The sequence below is a fragment of the Lepisma saccharinum genome, chromosome 16 (assembly GCF_977018435.1).
Source record: "Lepisma saccharinum chromosome 16, izLepSacc3.1, whole genome shotgun sequence".
Classification (NCBI taxonomy): Eukaryota; Metazoa; Arthropoda; class Insecta; order Zygentoma; family Lepismatidae; genus Lepisma; species Lepisma saccharinum.
In genome coordinates, this window is record NC_139244.1 from 714,578 (window position 1) to 731,795 (window position 17,218).

A 17,218-nucleotide genomic window follows, 5' to 3' on the forward strand; every position below is an offset into this window, starting at 1 on the left:
GCAGGTCCCTCACCTTGTCGGTCACGTGTTATGGAAAGACATTCATCAGGGAACGGAAACAGACATGACTGACAGGCTTCTGGTCCCAGCGTGAGCCTTGCAGCCGTCTCCTCTCCAGCGACCTTGCCGATTGCGTAGAATCCAGGCGCCAGCCAATGGCGAGCCGAGTTGAAAGTTGTTGTGGAGACCTGCAGGTGTGGAGTCGCGTTCCGCGAAAAATAACCTCCAGTTATAGATAGATGTTGACTTTAGCACGGGCTGGTGGATCGTGGTCTTGAGCGAGATGGCAACCGTTGACGTGAGGACGAGCGCTGCGGAAGATGCGGGGGTTTCCACCCCTTCTGCCACCCCCAAGCGGCGCGTGTTCCGGATCAAGACAAACATCAAGCTCCCCACTTTGACTCATCTTCATCACAAGCCCCTGGTCAATCTGGAGTTCGAAGACATCCGCTACACGGTGCAGGATTCGGGAAAGGGTGAGTGTTGCATTGCTTAAATGTTTCAGTACGAAAGGGCCAAGTGTTTATATTATACTAGGTGATTACCCAGCGTTATCCGGGTATTTATTTGGAAATAATGAATTCTAACTACGATATAGTGTAAAATGTAACTAATTTTAAATGTGATCGTGAATGTCGCCAATTAGCTTAGCGACTACGAAAAATATGGATTCGACACTAATCTAGGTCATTTGTGGCATTTTATTTTTCACCCCCTCTCTACCCCCATGCCGATAGGTGATGAACTTAGAGTTGAACCGCATTGGGAGTGTCACGAAAACCTAGGGATTCCGTTCGCAATACAGCCTGAATGTTAGACAACCCGAGAAACACTATCGTTGTGCGGATTGCATAGAGTCACGGATGTCTGTTTGTGCGGAATTTAATATAGGTGGTTCTCGATTATTTTTACATGTCACCCCTTCTCCCCTACCCCTAGGGGTGTCTTACCCCCACAGTATTTATTTCCAGGTTGCAAGTGATACGTGTACCAAGCTTGGTTGAAATCGCTCAAGTCGTTCGAGAGTTATTGCTGAACAAACATACACACACACATACATACATTTTTATATATAGAGAGAGATTATATTATATAAGTAGTAGTGAATCTTGCATAAATCTACTTTGGCACTGTCATTCAAAGTACTATGGTCACAATATAATCCTTGTTAGGGGGGGGTCCGGACCCCCGAAATACGTCCTTGACTACAGTGTGTCTCAAAATAGTGTTTACACTCTTTGAACGTCAAAAACAGGAAAACTAATAACAACAAGCACGAACTTCTGTTGGTGGCACATAGCTTAAAGTTATAGATGTCCAAAATAACCACCACTGGCAGTTATGGATCATGTGCAATCTGAACAGATCGATAAACAGCAGATACGGTTTCTGCGGGAAGTGAATTAGGTTATCTCAATCGCATGTTCCACGTCACTCAGCGTCTCTGGCTTTGTGGCGTACACAGCATTCGTCACACAGGAAGTAATTTAACTGTGTTAAATCAGGAGATCTGGATGGATATTCGACTCTTCTTACGTTTCGCGAAAGAATAATTGTCTCACCTTAAAAACAAAAGAAGGCCTATGTGGTCTCACAATCGCTCAACATAGACATTGCAGCATCAAATGCAAAAAGGCTAGTCAAGTCATCTTTAACAGTTTATCTTATTAAAGTTCAAAGAGAGTAAACATTATTTTGGGACATTCTGTATATGCAGCGACTCGCATGAATATTCGTAGAGATCGGAAATTTCCATTTTAGGGGTTGTTACACCCACATTGTAAATAGGTAAGGTTAGGCAAAGTTCCCCGACCATGTAACACCATTCCTTGAAGGTACATTTAGATGTGGGGGTAGGGCCCCATACATTCTCGATATTGGCCATTTTATTTATTGAGAAAATTGCATATACAGCACAGGTGGCCATTTTACACTGAAATTGTCAACAATGAAAAAGCAATAATAATAATAAGCAAAAAATAAATAATTAAGAGTAACAAAATAACATAAAAGTGAATAGCAAATGAACAAGAAAAATAAGTAAAAGATGGCACTATGTGATATTAATTACAAGCATTTCTTCTGATAGAAGGCCGAAAGGCAAACTCGGAGGAAAATATATCAATATTTGAGGGGAGATCATTGTATTGTGCTGCAAGTCTGTAAAAGAGAGATCTTTTTTTTAATTTCTAGACTAGGTTTTTTTGTATAAAATAATCTTGTGTTGCGTGTTGTGCGCATAGGTACTCGAAAGTGGATTCCTCAAGAAGTGTGTTGCAGCTGATTTTGCCATTCACAATATTGTATAAATAACTGAAATTATTCTGCAAACCTCGCTGATAAGCAGTTTGTAAGTTTAGAAAAGACAAGAGATGCTGAGATAAAAAATTGCGTAATGAGGGAACCCTGTGACGGACTATAGCTAGGAAGAAGTGAAAGACGGAATCGATTCTAGAGAGATGAGTGGGACAAGCCATGGACCAGACGGGAGAGCAGTATTCTATTATTGGGGAAATGAATGATTTGAAGTACAAGGTGAGGGCTGAGATGTCACTAATTTCAGTGAAACGGCAGAGTAAACCTAAGAGGAGGTGATGTGATCAGCATCACGCTCCGGCCGCATTTACCCCCTAGGGTTGCCCCCATGTACCCGTTGTTTGAGGCTTGTTGGGCCGCCTCGCTTTTCTGCGACTTTTTCTAATCGCGAAGACAACAGTTTCCGTGGCTACGTGGATTCTGCTTTCTCAAATATTTTTCTTTTGTTTGTTTTTTTAGTTCGAAGCTTGCGTGTAACTCCTGGGATATCAGCTGTTGCCATAATAACATGTCCACAACAATAATTAGTTCGAGCAGGGTTTTTTTTTTGGGGGGGGGGGGTAATTCCCTTGTTGGAAAATGACTGCTGAAACGTTACGAAATTCAATGCCAATTTGCAAGAAGCGGAAACATAGACACAAAGGAGAGAATGATACTAAGAAAGAGAAAAACAGTAAGAAGGGGAGAAATCGAGAAAAGAATGGCGCGTCTCCACCAAGGACATTTTTTCTCGGGAGGGGGGGGGGGTACAGAGTAAGATTTCATATCTTGTCCGTCAGTCATATTATTGCTATTGTTGTTGTTATTATACTTTGCAATTGATTACAAGCCAAGTATTGATTTGACAATACAAGTTCAGACTCCAGCCTGCGATCTTTGATTGATTGATTGGTTTGCTTTATTTTACTTCGCTTCTTGTGCCACTTTTTGGCTAATTTGCGAAGATGGGGATGAGTGATGACATGATGAAAATTGAAGAATAGACACAAACATCCATGCCCAGGCCGGGATTCGAACCCGGAACCCCTGGCGTCATTGCGCGATGTTCTAACCACTTCGCCGCAGGGGCCGGCTACAGTCTGCGATCTAGATAGAAACTGGATTCGCCTTGCTTCCTTTCCATAAACATGTTGATGAACAGTTCTTTGCCTTTTTTACTTTTTCACAAAGCACTGATATCAAATAGAAACGGCTTAATCTACTGCCCTTCACGATACTTCTGATTCATGTTTTTGCGTGCCGAAGGGTATTGTAATAGGAGAAAAGTAACAGCCTAATTCAAAATGACGGGGGTGTGAATTATTCTGAACTTTTCGTAATCCCGAACAGCAGAGAAATTCCAAAGGATCTTATTAAAAAGTGGTTAATTCTTGATGTTTTCTGCACTATTATAACGGTCTGAAATTTCTTGAAATTTAGTCTTTATTCCAGAAGTTCCAAAACAATGATTTGAGGGGGAATAGTGCGTACCATTCGAAATTTTCATCCCACCAGGAAATTATGAAAATTTTCCAACCTGTTCAGGAAATGGATAATATTTTCAGTCCCGAATGTCAGGATTATTATTATTATTATTATTATTTCCTTATCAATTCCGTCCTGAAAAAATAATTCCGTTCTGCACACCCCTACGGTAGTCAATATCATCCTAATGTCTCTTGTGAAAACATTCTCTCGCGCTATATTGTAGGACATTCCAGTTAATTAATTTAACTATAAGATCGCAGAAAACAATACTACAGAGCATTCCCTGACATTCGCTACGAGACTCGGCGGCAAGCGGTCTGGCGTCAGCGCTTGTCTTTCCCGGTGAACGGGGTCCGCGACAGTCGCACGCTACAGTCTGTTTTCCTCGCTCTCCCTGCCTTCGCTCTCTTTCCCTTTCTGTTGACGTTGCAGACTGACGCCAGTATAATCCTCCCTCGGAAGTTGTGTTGTGTCGTGTCCGTGTGTTGAAGATTGTGACTTAATATGGGACCACAAAAGTTTACATTACAACAAAGGATTTATCTTGTCGAGTGTTACTTCGGAAAGAGGAATTGTGTAGAAGTACGACGACGTTTTGCAACGAAATTTCCTGGTGTTCCCTTTCCACTTAGGACCACTATATTAAACCTCGTAAAAAGTTTAGAGTAACAGGCTCAGTTCTGAATAAAAGTGAAAAGAAAAATGGGGAAATAAAGTATACAAAGACAATCCGCACACCATCCGTGAGTTAAAAGAGAGTATTGTACGAGAAATCGGGAGAATTACAGTAGATGAACTTGCACGTGTAAATGCCAATTTCCTTCGGAGATGCCAGGAATGTCTTTCAGCAGAGGGACATCATTTTCAACACCTTCTGTAGTCAAGGTTAATACACAATATGAAAACTGTAATTTTAATAGCCGACTCTAGCGACTGTCGCTGACCCCGTTCACCGGGAAAGACAAGCGCTGATGCTGGGCCGCTTGCCGCCGAGTCTGGTAGCGAATGTCAGGGAATGCTCTGTATATGTAATAAAATATTGCTTCAATTTCACCATTAGAATTACTTGAACTTTTTCCAGATGTATCGTGAGAGAGGGCAAGTGCAACCCCCTCTTGCGGACGTCCTTGATAACCACTAAATCGACATGCCGATTCACCAAGCCGACTAGTAGCGTTCTACTTCATAGGAAATCATGCCGACGCTGAGGGTGTCTACACATCTTGAAGAAGGATTGGTCTTGTTTGCTTAACTTTTGATCATGGAGCGGACTAACTCGCAAGTAGGGATGGACGACATCGTAAATTTGATATTGCGATATATATCGTCAAGAAAATATCATCACAGACGATGCGATACTATATTTTTTCCGTATCGTGATATCGGCGATATATCGTCTATAATACTATATACCGGGTGATCCGTTTGAGATGTCAGAAAAGTAAACCGTTGTGTACAATAGGTTAATGTACGTATCTCTGAGGAGTTGGTTGTAATATATGCAGAAAGAATGTAAGTTTTGAGTGATTGCAGGTTTACAGACTTCAGCCATGTGACTGTACTAGTGTGCATATAACACTCGAAAATTTCACATCCCATACGATACATTGTGCGCTGTTGTGGCGTGACCACTATCTTTATCTACCATGAACGCTAGCACCACCAGGCTGAAGTCTGTAAACCTCCACTCACTCGAAATTTACATGCTTTCTGCATATATTACAACAAAATCCTCAGAGATACGTACATTAACCTATTGTACGCAACGGTTTACTTTTCTGACATCTCAAACGGATCGCCCGGTATATAGTAGAGACGATATATCGCCAAAATATCTTAATGATATGTCGTCTGATATCGCCTGGATGATATTTTTTTCAATATCGCTAGGACGATATGTTGCCCAACACTACTCGCTATAACATTAATAGAGGGTCCCGGGTTCGAATCCTGGCCTGGGCATTGATGTTTGTGAGTGTCTATTCATCAATTTCATATCATCACTCATCCCCATCTTCGCAAATTAGCCAAAAATTGCACAAAAAGCGAAGTAAAATAAAGCAAATCAAACCAAACCAACATTAATAGAGGGGCTTCCCCGATGGAGCAGTAGTATCGTCGTAGCCTTGTAATCAAGGGGTCCCGGGTTTGATGCCCGGTGAAGGCACATAGTGCTTCGGATCCCACTTTAAACTGTAGGTTCAGTCCCGATTAGCCTTACTGTGCATAAAGTGGACTTAAAACATCAACTCAGTCAATCAAAAAACATTAATAGAAAAGTACCGTGATCGAAAGTCTATATAGCAGATTGATTTGGTGTTTGTTTATGAACAGTGAGGCTAATTGGGACTGGACCTACAGTTTAAAGTGGGATCCGAACCATTACGTGCCAACTTGTTAGTGGAATTTGTGGTTTCAATTGGAACTTCTATAGAAAAAGTTGAAAGAAATTGAGAATTTTGTTAGTCATGTTGGAAGAGAATGGGAAAATGACACCAACAAGTCCATTAGCGGAACTGATAACTACAGTATTTATTCACGTTATAAAACTACAGTTAAGTCTTTAATTGAATAACTTCCGTTGTACAGTCATGGACACTTCTGGGTTGTAACTACTCCATATTTATTTATTCCAAGTTTCAGATACGTACAGCACTTCTAAGGCCATTTTACACTGAATACTCTAACAAATAACAAGAACAAGTCAAGATGGTTTTAGGTAAAAACAAGAAAGGTTAAATATAAACATAAGACATAAACAAGGAAACAAACAAAGATCTACATATTCATTTTTAGGGAAGATCGGAAAATGCTTTCAGGGGCAAAAATGTCTATGTTTATGGGTAAATTATTGTAGAACTGGGGCAGCCTGTGGAATAGAGCGCGCTGTATAAGGGAAAGCCTAGCTGTGGAGGTGTGGAACAATTCAGTGTTTCGGGTCGATCGAGAGGGAACTCTGAAGTTGAATTCTGTAAGAAGAAATTCAGATCTTAATTTTCCATTGATGATTTTATAGAAAAATTTCATATCTCGTCGGGTCTGCAGTAACTGGATGTTCAAAGTAGTCAGGATGTCAGGTTTCTGAAGATGCCGCAAAGAAGGAATTCTATGACGAACAATGGCGGTAAAGAAGCTGAGGACGGAATCCATGTTAGAAAGATTTGTATTGGAAGCCATGGCCCAGACTGGAGAACAATATTCGAGAATCGGAGAAATGAATGACTTGAAAAACAGGCTAAGAGAAGTTGAAGTATCAATTTCAGTGAATCTGTACAGGAGGCCTAAGAGGCGCATTGCACTTTTAGTTGTAGCTGCGATGTGTTCTTTAAAGTTCATTGCTACAACCCAGAAATGTCCGTGACTGTACTTGTTTGGACTTCTTAGACTCGGACGAATCCAAAATCTCCGTGAACGCTTTATAGCGCAAGCGATAACAATTACAGAAGCTGCTTCTAATGGCTCATCTCCATGGTCATGCATTTTCACGGAGTATTTCACGCAGAACGGCTTAGTGGGGATGCGCCTCGAGAAAAAAGCAAGAATGGGAAATCATTGAGGGAGAAAGGAATCAAGAAATGAACGAGAAAAAGAAAAAAGAGAAGATTTAAAAGAGAAAAGTTCTTACTTAAAAGGGGAGGAAGAGAAGTCAAGAAAGACAGAAAAGAGAAGAAGGTAGAAAAACGAAGCAGAAATATAGGAGGGGAGAGAAAGATAATAAACAGTAAGAAGTGGAGAAAGAAAGATCAAGAAATTGAAAGAGAAAATAGAAAAGAGATAATGAAATTGAATAAGAGAAAAGGAAAATAAAAGAAGAGTAGAAAGACAAATGAACAGTAAAAAGGGGAAAATGAAAGAATGAGAAGAAAAGAGGTAGAAATATAGATACAAAGTAGAAAGAAACGGAGATGAGGATGTAAAAATGGGTTCTTAGTAACTTTAACCAGCGAAACAAATCCCATCTAAAACAATTTCGTCTAACTGCTATTAAAAAACCATCGTCGTCAAACAGAAAAACTTTGGAAATCGTTTCCTTAGTTCCTTCCCTCTACAGGCTGTGAATCTTTGCGCGATAATCTTCTGATTCCAACAACAATGCAAGATTCCTGTAATGATCTCTTCGTCCATTGGACAAGCTGTTTTTTCATTACAACAAGCCTCACGGTCACGTATTCCCACAACCAAATCTGTTATATCACAGAGATTTTTAAAAACATTTTCTCTTTCTTGCAATCACGATGTTCACCCTGTCACCTAGGGGAGAATAGTCAGTTGGCAAGGTAATTTACTCGTTTCGTATTGTACGTAAATTATGCGTAATTTACGTCACGTACGTAGTAAACCAATTTTCTTACATATTTCAGCACAAAATCATTATTTCCTGAAGAAACACCCTCACTAACAGATTTTAAAAATAGAACTGTTCTGTCACAGATTTTAAAAAATGTATATTCCTGTTGATATTGTACGTCTTGCACTAGCACATACTTGTATTTACAACATATCAACGATTAACAACAATTTATGTCGATTCGTTTGAAGTTTTAGTAGGTAACAGCTTCAAATTCCTTTTTCATACGTATTATACACTTGCAGAGGCTAATTATGATGCTACAGCCGGATTGCGCACACTTTTCCGGTTTTATCAGTGGTATCTGATAAGCCGTTGACAAGCTGTCACAATGTACAGGATTGCGCACAAAGAAATGAGGCGATGTTTTCAGATGAAAAATGTTCTCAAGCCGTTCTCACTTCTGTTGTGTTTGTTTGTGTGTGTGTGTGTGTGGACTTACACGTGTTTTTGCAGTCATTAACCTAACCTAACCTAACTTTTGAGTATGATTTACTATTTTATTTCTAATTTCTCTCTCTCTTCTTGTCTAAAGAAAAAAAAACAGTTTTGCGCACAGACTTTAAAGCTATGAAAGTGGCAACGTTCGATCAAAATCTGTGCGCAAAACAGGTCAGTGAGATTTGTGCGCAATCCTGGATCTGAAGTGTGCGCAATTCGGTTGCGGCGAATTATGATGTGAATGTGAACATGGCAGTTTGTAAAAGCACATACAAATTCGGAAGGAAATTTTTTTTAAAGTATTTTTTTTCTGCCATTGTGAACTGCCATACGTGACAATAACCATCACACAAAATTTTTTTCTTTAATTTAGTTTTGTTTGTGTCTCATGTAGAAAACCTTTTTTGAAGCGTAATTGCATAACTCTGAGTATAGTATCGGCAGGAGACCAGACTTGTTAGTCTTTCTAATTGATATTTTCATCCATACCCATCGTCGCGATTAGCCCGAAGGTGAAGAAAACCTACGTCAAATAAAATATCAAGTACTTTGGATATTTACTTTACGTCGCATTTCTTCTCTTTTGGCTAATCGCGACGATAATGATGAATGATGATTAGATGAAGGGACAATCACGTATAGACGACCCAAAACAGTCCCCCCTGGACGCAGCCGCAGGAGCCTCGTTAGCCTGCAAATGCAGCCCAGGGCGCACCGAGGCGGAAAGTATGCTTAAAGATGGGGCCTTCCTGATGGCGCAGTGGTTGCGGCGTTGCCTTATAATCAAGAGGTCCCGGGTTCGATATGTGGAGGCACATAGTGGTTCGGATCCCACTTTAAAACTGTAGGCCCAGTCCCGATTAGCCTTACTGTGCATAAATTGGACTTAAAACACCAAATCAATCAATCAATCAATCATTAAGGATGTTCTGTGAAGAGGGGATGCTCGTAAAACGAACATCGGGCTCGAACCTGGAACCTTCCATGATAAGCTGATAAGCGGACTCGTCTGGTTCATGCGAATTTATATTTTCCGAGCGAGAATTGAATATTTCGAATCCCTCTACCCCTCATCACACACACTCAACGGCATTTAGCACAATGCCATGACCGGTCCCCGTGGCCAAGTGGTTAGCACATCGCGGTATGGCGCAAGGGGTCCCGGGTACGAATCCCAGCATGGACATGGATTTTTGTGAGTGTCCATTCATCAATTTCACCATATCATCACTCATCCCCATCTTCGCAAATTAGCCAAAAGTGGCACAAAAAGCGAAGTAAAATTAGGCAAATCAATGAATCATTCACAATGCCGTGGGTCTCGGGATTCGAATTCCGCTTGGGTATGAGTGTTGTTTGTGGGTATCCCTTCATCATATCATGAGTCATCCTCGTTCTTGAGACAGCCGACCTCCGTGGCGAAGTGGTTAGCGCATCGCACTACGACGCGAGGGGTCCCGAGTTCGAATCCCGGCCAAGGCATGTGCGTTCTTCGAAAGTTCCCCTTCAACAACTATAAACCGTCACTCATCGCGATTAGCCAAAAGTGCAGAAAATCGACGCTAAGTAACAAAAATGAAAGTAAAGAATTATATTCACGATTAGCCAGTGGCAGAAAAACTAAGTGAACTAAATCAAAACACTTTGTAGATTCCGTAATCGGAACCGGAAGTCGTGTGTAATCACAACATGAAAAATCAAGATCGCTCTAACAACGTGAAGGCTTTCATGTCAAACCACTCGCACGGAGCCTCAGGTTTTGCAAGCATATAGGCCTCTCTCTCTCGTGTTGAAATATCTTAATTATTGTTGCAAAAATTGAAGTAATACACGACGACCGTTGCGCCATATTTTCAAAACTAAAAAGAGGTTTCGTATATCCACTTTTTCGTCGTTTGCCACGCAAACCTGCATCAGATTAGGCGTTCATTAAACATGCTTATTGCAACTTTCACTGCTGCCTAATGCAAGAATTTAATCGGTGTACTGGTTGGGCAACCATGATCTGTTTGTTCGAAATATTACCTTCACTTTTCGATCATATTCCTGTTTGCACGGCGTGTGTTGCACATGACTGTTCTTAGATCTGCTTTAGACGAAAACATTTTCCTAGCATTTTTCTTAACATTTATGCCATGCCAAAATGCTACCGCGTAAAGTTCAATGGCACCAGACCCGTAGCCAGGCAGGGGGCAGGGGAGGCTCAGCCCCCCTTGGCACTGCATCCAGCTCCCTTGACATTAGGTAAAACTAATATGTATGCTAATTTGAGGTGAAGACTGAAAATGTAGATAGAATACAGTAGACTCGCGATTATCCGAGCTAATTTGGACCGAGACTACCTCGGATAATACGGAGATACTGTGCTAATAGGTCGTAAATGACAAAACAACACTTAAAACTGTATAGTAATTATGTATTACTAGTACAACATAAATGAGAAGATTACTTCTTCAAAAAGTCATATTTTTTTGGACTAACCTCTTTCCTCTCTTCGACGCTGCGATGTAAAGCCAACGCTGTAGGAAGAGTATATCAAGCGGCGTAGACTCTTCTTGCTGTTCAAAGTAGGCTATAACAGCTTCGATCGCCTTCAGTCTCTCAGAATATGATAATGTGACAATCAGATACACCGACAATGTAACGAACACGTGCAGCGCGGACGGTGACTTGACTCCATACACAAACAGGTGGGTGCGTTATGAAGCGCGATGTTTTCGAACCACTCCCTCGGTTAACCCGGAGCCTCGGTTAATCGCGAGTCTACTGTATATTAATTTATTCACAACTTCGTTCTTTCATCTTGTTTATGAGCAGAAGTCTAAGCAGCGGCAAGTGTTTAGAATATTATCTAGACTTTAGAAAGTTATTTCATAGGGAGCCTTCTTTATCTGTACCTTCCCTGCTCCTATTGCAGACTCTCGTTTGACAAAAATCTGTGACTTTGATGTCATTATCCACATTCCTTCCGCATCTGCGTCAAATGTCGACAGATTCCAAGTTTTATTGCTTTGACCGGGGGTGGAATGTACGGTAGGCACTATGATTGAAGTGAATATTGTACATTTTAACATGTATGATATAAATATCTGTATCATCAAAAATAGTATGGAGTGTGTATTAAGGGATGGTGTCAGTAGCAGTCATTAGCACTTCAAGAGATGTTTTAGAAGATATAGAAAAAAAAAACTTGTAACGAACCTGAGCGTTTAAGGTTTTATATTTGTAAGAAGTTAAGATTTATAAAATGTTTGTTACTTCAAATAATGTGCAAGTTGTCACAGACAACTATAGTTAGATTGATACAGTTGTGTTTGGAACTTGTATATATGTTTATAAATACGTCATAATCTGTTCGTGTTGACGTCACTTTCTCATCTCAGCAGAGGAAGTGAATCCACCTGAATGTTTATCACCTGACGACAGACTCAGTTAGAAAACAGTTGAAGGTGAGAAATAAAAAAAACGTGGTAACGGTTAATGGAATGCCCGAATAGTGTAATTGGTAATTATTTTCGTTGCATTCTGGCTATACTCGGAAATAATAAAGTACAGAAACTTTCGTGTATTTACGTTTGTCTTCTCAAACGTTAATTCTATATGCAAGTGTGTTTAGTGATTGTGATGTGATTTAATATGCTATAGAATTGTTCCTCTTCAGGCAGAAACGTAAGCGAATCTGTACCTTACTTGTAAGTCCACATACGATAGGAAATATAAGTGATTATAATAGATAAGTGATTATAAAACTGCGTTTAACTTTGAATACCGTGTTGTGTTTATTTTCTACCCAGCAAGCCCTGATGAGTGATAAAGGGTCTCATGTTCTCGACACAAGGAGCAGCGGACTAACTTTCTGACGACTGGGGTACAACCGGGTGACGTTGCAACCTGTAGTAGTTATTTGTATATTTTATATTAACTTAATGATCCCCGCCACACATAATTTACCTTCATTTAATACTATTAAAAATGGACCTGGTACACAAAGCCCCCCCCCCCCGATAAACCGTGAGCTCCCCTGGAGGTCAGTTCTAGCTACGGGCCTCAATGGTACATTCCATGGTATTTCTCAAGGATAGGATCGACTCTTATTTCCGTAACATTTTTCATAGCTAACCAATCAGAAGCGACCTTTAGATCACGAGTGCAGATGTAATGGCGGCCGCGTGAGATGTAAACAATGTATCACTTCACATTTTTTAAAGCCAATAAGAATTCAACCGAGAGGAATAACGTTGCCTCCAAAATGGCATTCGGTAGAAAAGAATGGCGCTGCTTAAATACACACTTTATAGCGAAGAGAGTGCACGTATGGAAGAATATTTTACTTGTTTGAATTGTGAACACCGTGGACTGTCTCATCATAGATGATGTAACTCGACGTGTCTTTCGTGCTGTATGTGTATATTACACACTGTAATCGCAAAAGCGAACCGGAATGTTACATAAAATGCTTCCGCTTAAAGTACTCTCTGCTATCAGATTTTTGGAAGCTTTTACATAGCATTTATGCTAGCAAAAATATTAAAGGAATTCCTTCCGTCTAAGATGGTCCATAGTCTAAGTCGAACAAGTTTCGGTCTCATCTCTAGTTGAAAATGTCGCCTCAGCATCGTTTCCAGTTGGAATGGCGTGGTGTCTTCCCGATGGGGCAGTGGTAACGCCGTCGCCTTGTAATCAAGGGGCCCCGGATTTGATACCCGGTGGAGGTTCATGGTGGTTCCGATTAGGGAACCGGATTTCAAATTATCCTATATCCGTTTCGGATATAACGGATAATCAGGATAATTGGAATAGCACGGATATCCGGATAATCATAATATCCGAATGGTAGAATTTTGATTACGGGTTTGTAGAATATCCGTACACTGAAGTATATGACGAATAAAAGAATATGTGGATAGCCCGTAAAACGGACAAACATGAAACGGTTCGAATAGTGCATACAATGGATATCTGGATACTTGGGATAATACGAATATCTGCATAATCCGTATATCAGAATATCCGATATCCGAATATTTGAAATCCTGATAGAAGATTAGTCCGATATCCGGATTTGGCCATCCCTAGTTCAGATGCCACTTTAAATTGTAGATCTAGTCCCGATTAGCCTATGTGTGCATAAAGTAAACTTAGAACATTTGTTCAAACGAATTCAAGCTAACTTCAGAACACACAAAGAACTCTTTCAATGAGCAATCCTGACAATTCCTGATGGAATGTCATTAATTACATTAAAAGGTTATCTAATAGATACAAACACGCGATACTAAAGTCCTCGTCAAACAGAAAGCGATCTTCCCGCGCGGCCATATTTCTGTTGTGATCGCCGCGGTCTCTGTGAAAAATTACAACCCGAAAACTGACCGCTGCGATCTGGATCGTCTCGCCGAGTGTGCCCGCATACTGTTTCCGCGCGTCAGGCTAAGTTTGCAGCAGGTTTTATGTATCAATCCGCGCGAGAACTGAGCTCAGAATCTTCCGTGCCAGTCTTGCCTCAACCGCCGAGCTGCTTACATCGTAGACACTGAGAAAATCCACAGTATTGCCAACCGCAGAACACATCAAAACCCGCATGCATGTCAAGTGGAATGTATTTTTGCTTCTCTTTGTCTCCTGAAACATAAAATTTTAAATGTACTTCCTGCGCATATATTATTTAATAAATGTGTCATTACTTAATATAAGAGCGAAATAACTTCTAAAACATGAGAGCATGTGTGTATATTTCGAGCACGCAAAACGAAAAATAAACGGAGATAAAAGTAAACAACGATAGGCCCTCTTGAATTAAATGACAAATTATTGTTTTTGGTTTAGAAAGAAATACATTTATGAGAAACGTGGTTGCTTCGTTCGCAATACATCCGTTACTGTAAGACACACGCACTTCAAGTTATACCACCAAAAAACATGATTTGTTATAGGTGATATATATATACAATCAGGTGCATTGTCTGTCGCTATTACTCTGGTTTCAATTTATGAATCACTTCACTAAACCAGGATTCAAATCTTGGTTTGTCCATTTCTTGCTGATAATCACCCTTCCCTTTCTTTGCGCGGAACAGTAAATATGCGCCTTCAACAAAGCTTTCATTGCCGCCAGTGAGTGAAACAATAAGCCTCCCCCTTCCCCTCTCCCTTTATCATCGGTTTCTTCAGCCCTAGCGGTGGTTTTGCACGGTGGTATCCTTCCATGTTTTATTCCCCCTTCCCCGACCCACCGAGTTGAAGGACGTATCGTCCAAATAATAAACATGTTTCTTCTCACTGCGGTATCTTTTAATACCGCGGAGATTCTTTTGTCGTCAAACAATCGTTTCCTCTTGCTAAACTCAAACCGCAAATCATTCAACACCCGTGATACAATTCGTGCAAATCACCTCACGCCCTGTTTTACTTTGATCTTGTTGCCGCAAGGAAGATTATACATTTAAAACAACTTGCTTGACTTTGAAGAGCATTTCCCTTCGGATGAAGCCCAAAAAACATTCGGGTAAAACCGCGCGCTGAACAGGAGATTCAGCCATTCTCGCCGCTCTACAATAAACATAGGGTTAAAATAGTGGGATGTGCAACACTGGTATCACCGATTCCACGCGCTCTGCATCGCATTCAGTCTCGCTCGACTCGCTCTAAAGTTTCAGTGTCTCTCCAACGCAATACATATTCCAGTTGGCGAATCTGCGGTTCTAAGTTCGTCTGCACAGTGATTGCAACCAATTAAGTCCATATCTGCTAATGGATGTATTATTTTGTCTATATATTACAAATTAAATAACTGTTTTCTTGCAAGTATGCAGTTGTGTCGGAATAGAACCCGTCTCAGTGGAACTATATTCTTGCGCGCACGTTTGGATCTACATATGCGAAAACCTGCTGCAAGGTTGACTTGACGCTTGGCTTAGATAGTAGTACATCGTAAGCCCCTTTCACACGGAACTGGATTTCTAGTTGGAATGACTAGTTAGCGCTGAACTAACTTTCTAGGTAGCAATCATGGCCGCCTGGCTGACTGCTTAACTGGTTTGGAGGAATAGGACATGTTCTAATTGCTACTAACTTCTTCGACTGGATTCTGTGGAACAGCCAATCAGAGCAAAGTTTCGCCATGTGAAGATAATCTGTGAGTGTGCAAAGGAGCGTTTTTGTCTGTGGTTTCCTAGTGTTACTTCAGCAATGTATAATCATACGGCATCACCATCTATGCTGAGTGTAGGGTGTTTACATTTGAAACAACTAAAATATTCTTCCATACGTGTACAGTAAACATTGTAAAGTATGTATTTAAGCAGCGCCATTGTTTTGTACCTAGGACCATTTAATACGAAGCGTTATTCTTCTCGGTTGATTAGCCCGACCCTGTTGAAGAGTGGTTAGCACATCGCGCTGAGACGCGTAGGGCCCCGGGTTCGAATCCCGGTCGGGCTTGGTTGTTTGTGAATGTCCATTCATCAATTTCATCATTTCATCACTCATCCCCATCTTCGCAAATTAGCCTAGAGGCACAAAACGCGAAGTAAAATAAACTAAATCAATCATTCTCGGTTGATTAGTTATCGGCTTTTAAAAATGTGAAGTGATACATTGTATACATCTCACGCGGCCGCCATTATAACTTCCCTCGTGACCTCTAGATGGGAACAAAAGTCAATCGACAAGTACGCTGATAAGTATCGCGTGAGGCGAAAACTAGCAAATGGGTAGCCAGTCCATCGCCAACTATAGGACATACCTACTGGATATCCAGTTCCGTGTGATGCGGGCTTTAATCACACAGCGACCGCGTAACGTAGCGCGATCTGCCCGCGCGGGAAGATCGCTTTCTGTTTGACGAGGCCTTAAATAGCTTGCGAATAATAACTTCCAATAGATGTTGCACAATGAAGGGATGCACTTTGGTTTGTATTCTACCTGTGACTAGAGTAATCACAATATTTAAAGAACTTTCTTTCGACAGCAGGTAGGAAATATTCAATTACTCTGTTGGGCAACCTTGAAAAAATGCTTTTTCTGTTTTACCAACACGTGTACATCTTTCTTTCTTCAACTTTTGACATTCTGTTATGTAACGTCGCTTTCCTACCCCTTAAGATCAGTCGTTGAGGAAACGATTCTGATTAGCTGAAACCCAAGGGCATACCGAGCGGGACTTTTGTGATCTAAAAAAAAAAAGGTAAAGTGCTCCCCTGTGCTTAGCACTACGCCATGAAGGCGTATAGGGGATGTAGGGGTAACGCCCCACACTTTCTTGATCCGGTCGTGAGTGGGGGTGATGTGATCAGCACAACGCCCCTGACCGGGGCATATGATTCGGTCAAAAGAGATAAATTATATAATATATTAGTAGAGTTTGGAATACCTAAGAAGCTTGTGAGTATGATAAAAATATGCACCAGTGAAACAGAAAGTAAAATTCGTGTGGGTATTAATATGTTTGACAAATTTACAATTCATGATGGGTTAAAACAAGGAGATGCATTATCTCCATTGCTCTTTAATTTTGCCTTAGAATATGCTGTTAGGAAAGTAAAAGAAACTAAAGAAGGACTAAAATTAAATGGTGTGACTCAGTTGTTAGCATATGCAGATGATGTAGACTTACTGGGGGATGATGTGATTACAATTAAGAATAAT

General features: G+C 40.7%; 1 protein-coding gene across 1 annotated transcript in view; it reads left to right on the forward strand.

The window, feature by feature from the left end:
• The first annotated feature begins 224 nt into the window (after positions 1-224).
• LOC146000183 (ATP-binding cassette sub-family G member 4-like) overlaps positions 225-17,218 on the forward strand; it is a 122,588-nt gene continuing 105,594 nt past the window's right edge. The window contains exon 1 of the mRNA XM_083137536.1: positions 225-476. Coding sequence (XP_082993662.1) covers positions 284-476 — 193 coding nt within the window. The 5' untranslated portion in view covers positions 225-283. The remainder of the gene's footprint in view (positions 477-17,218) is intronic.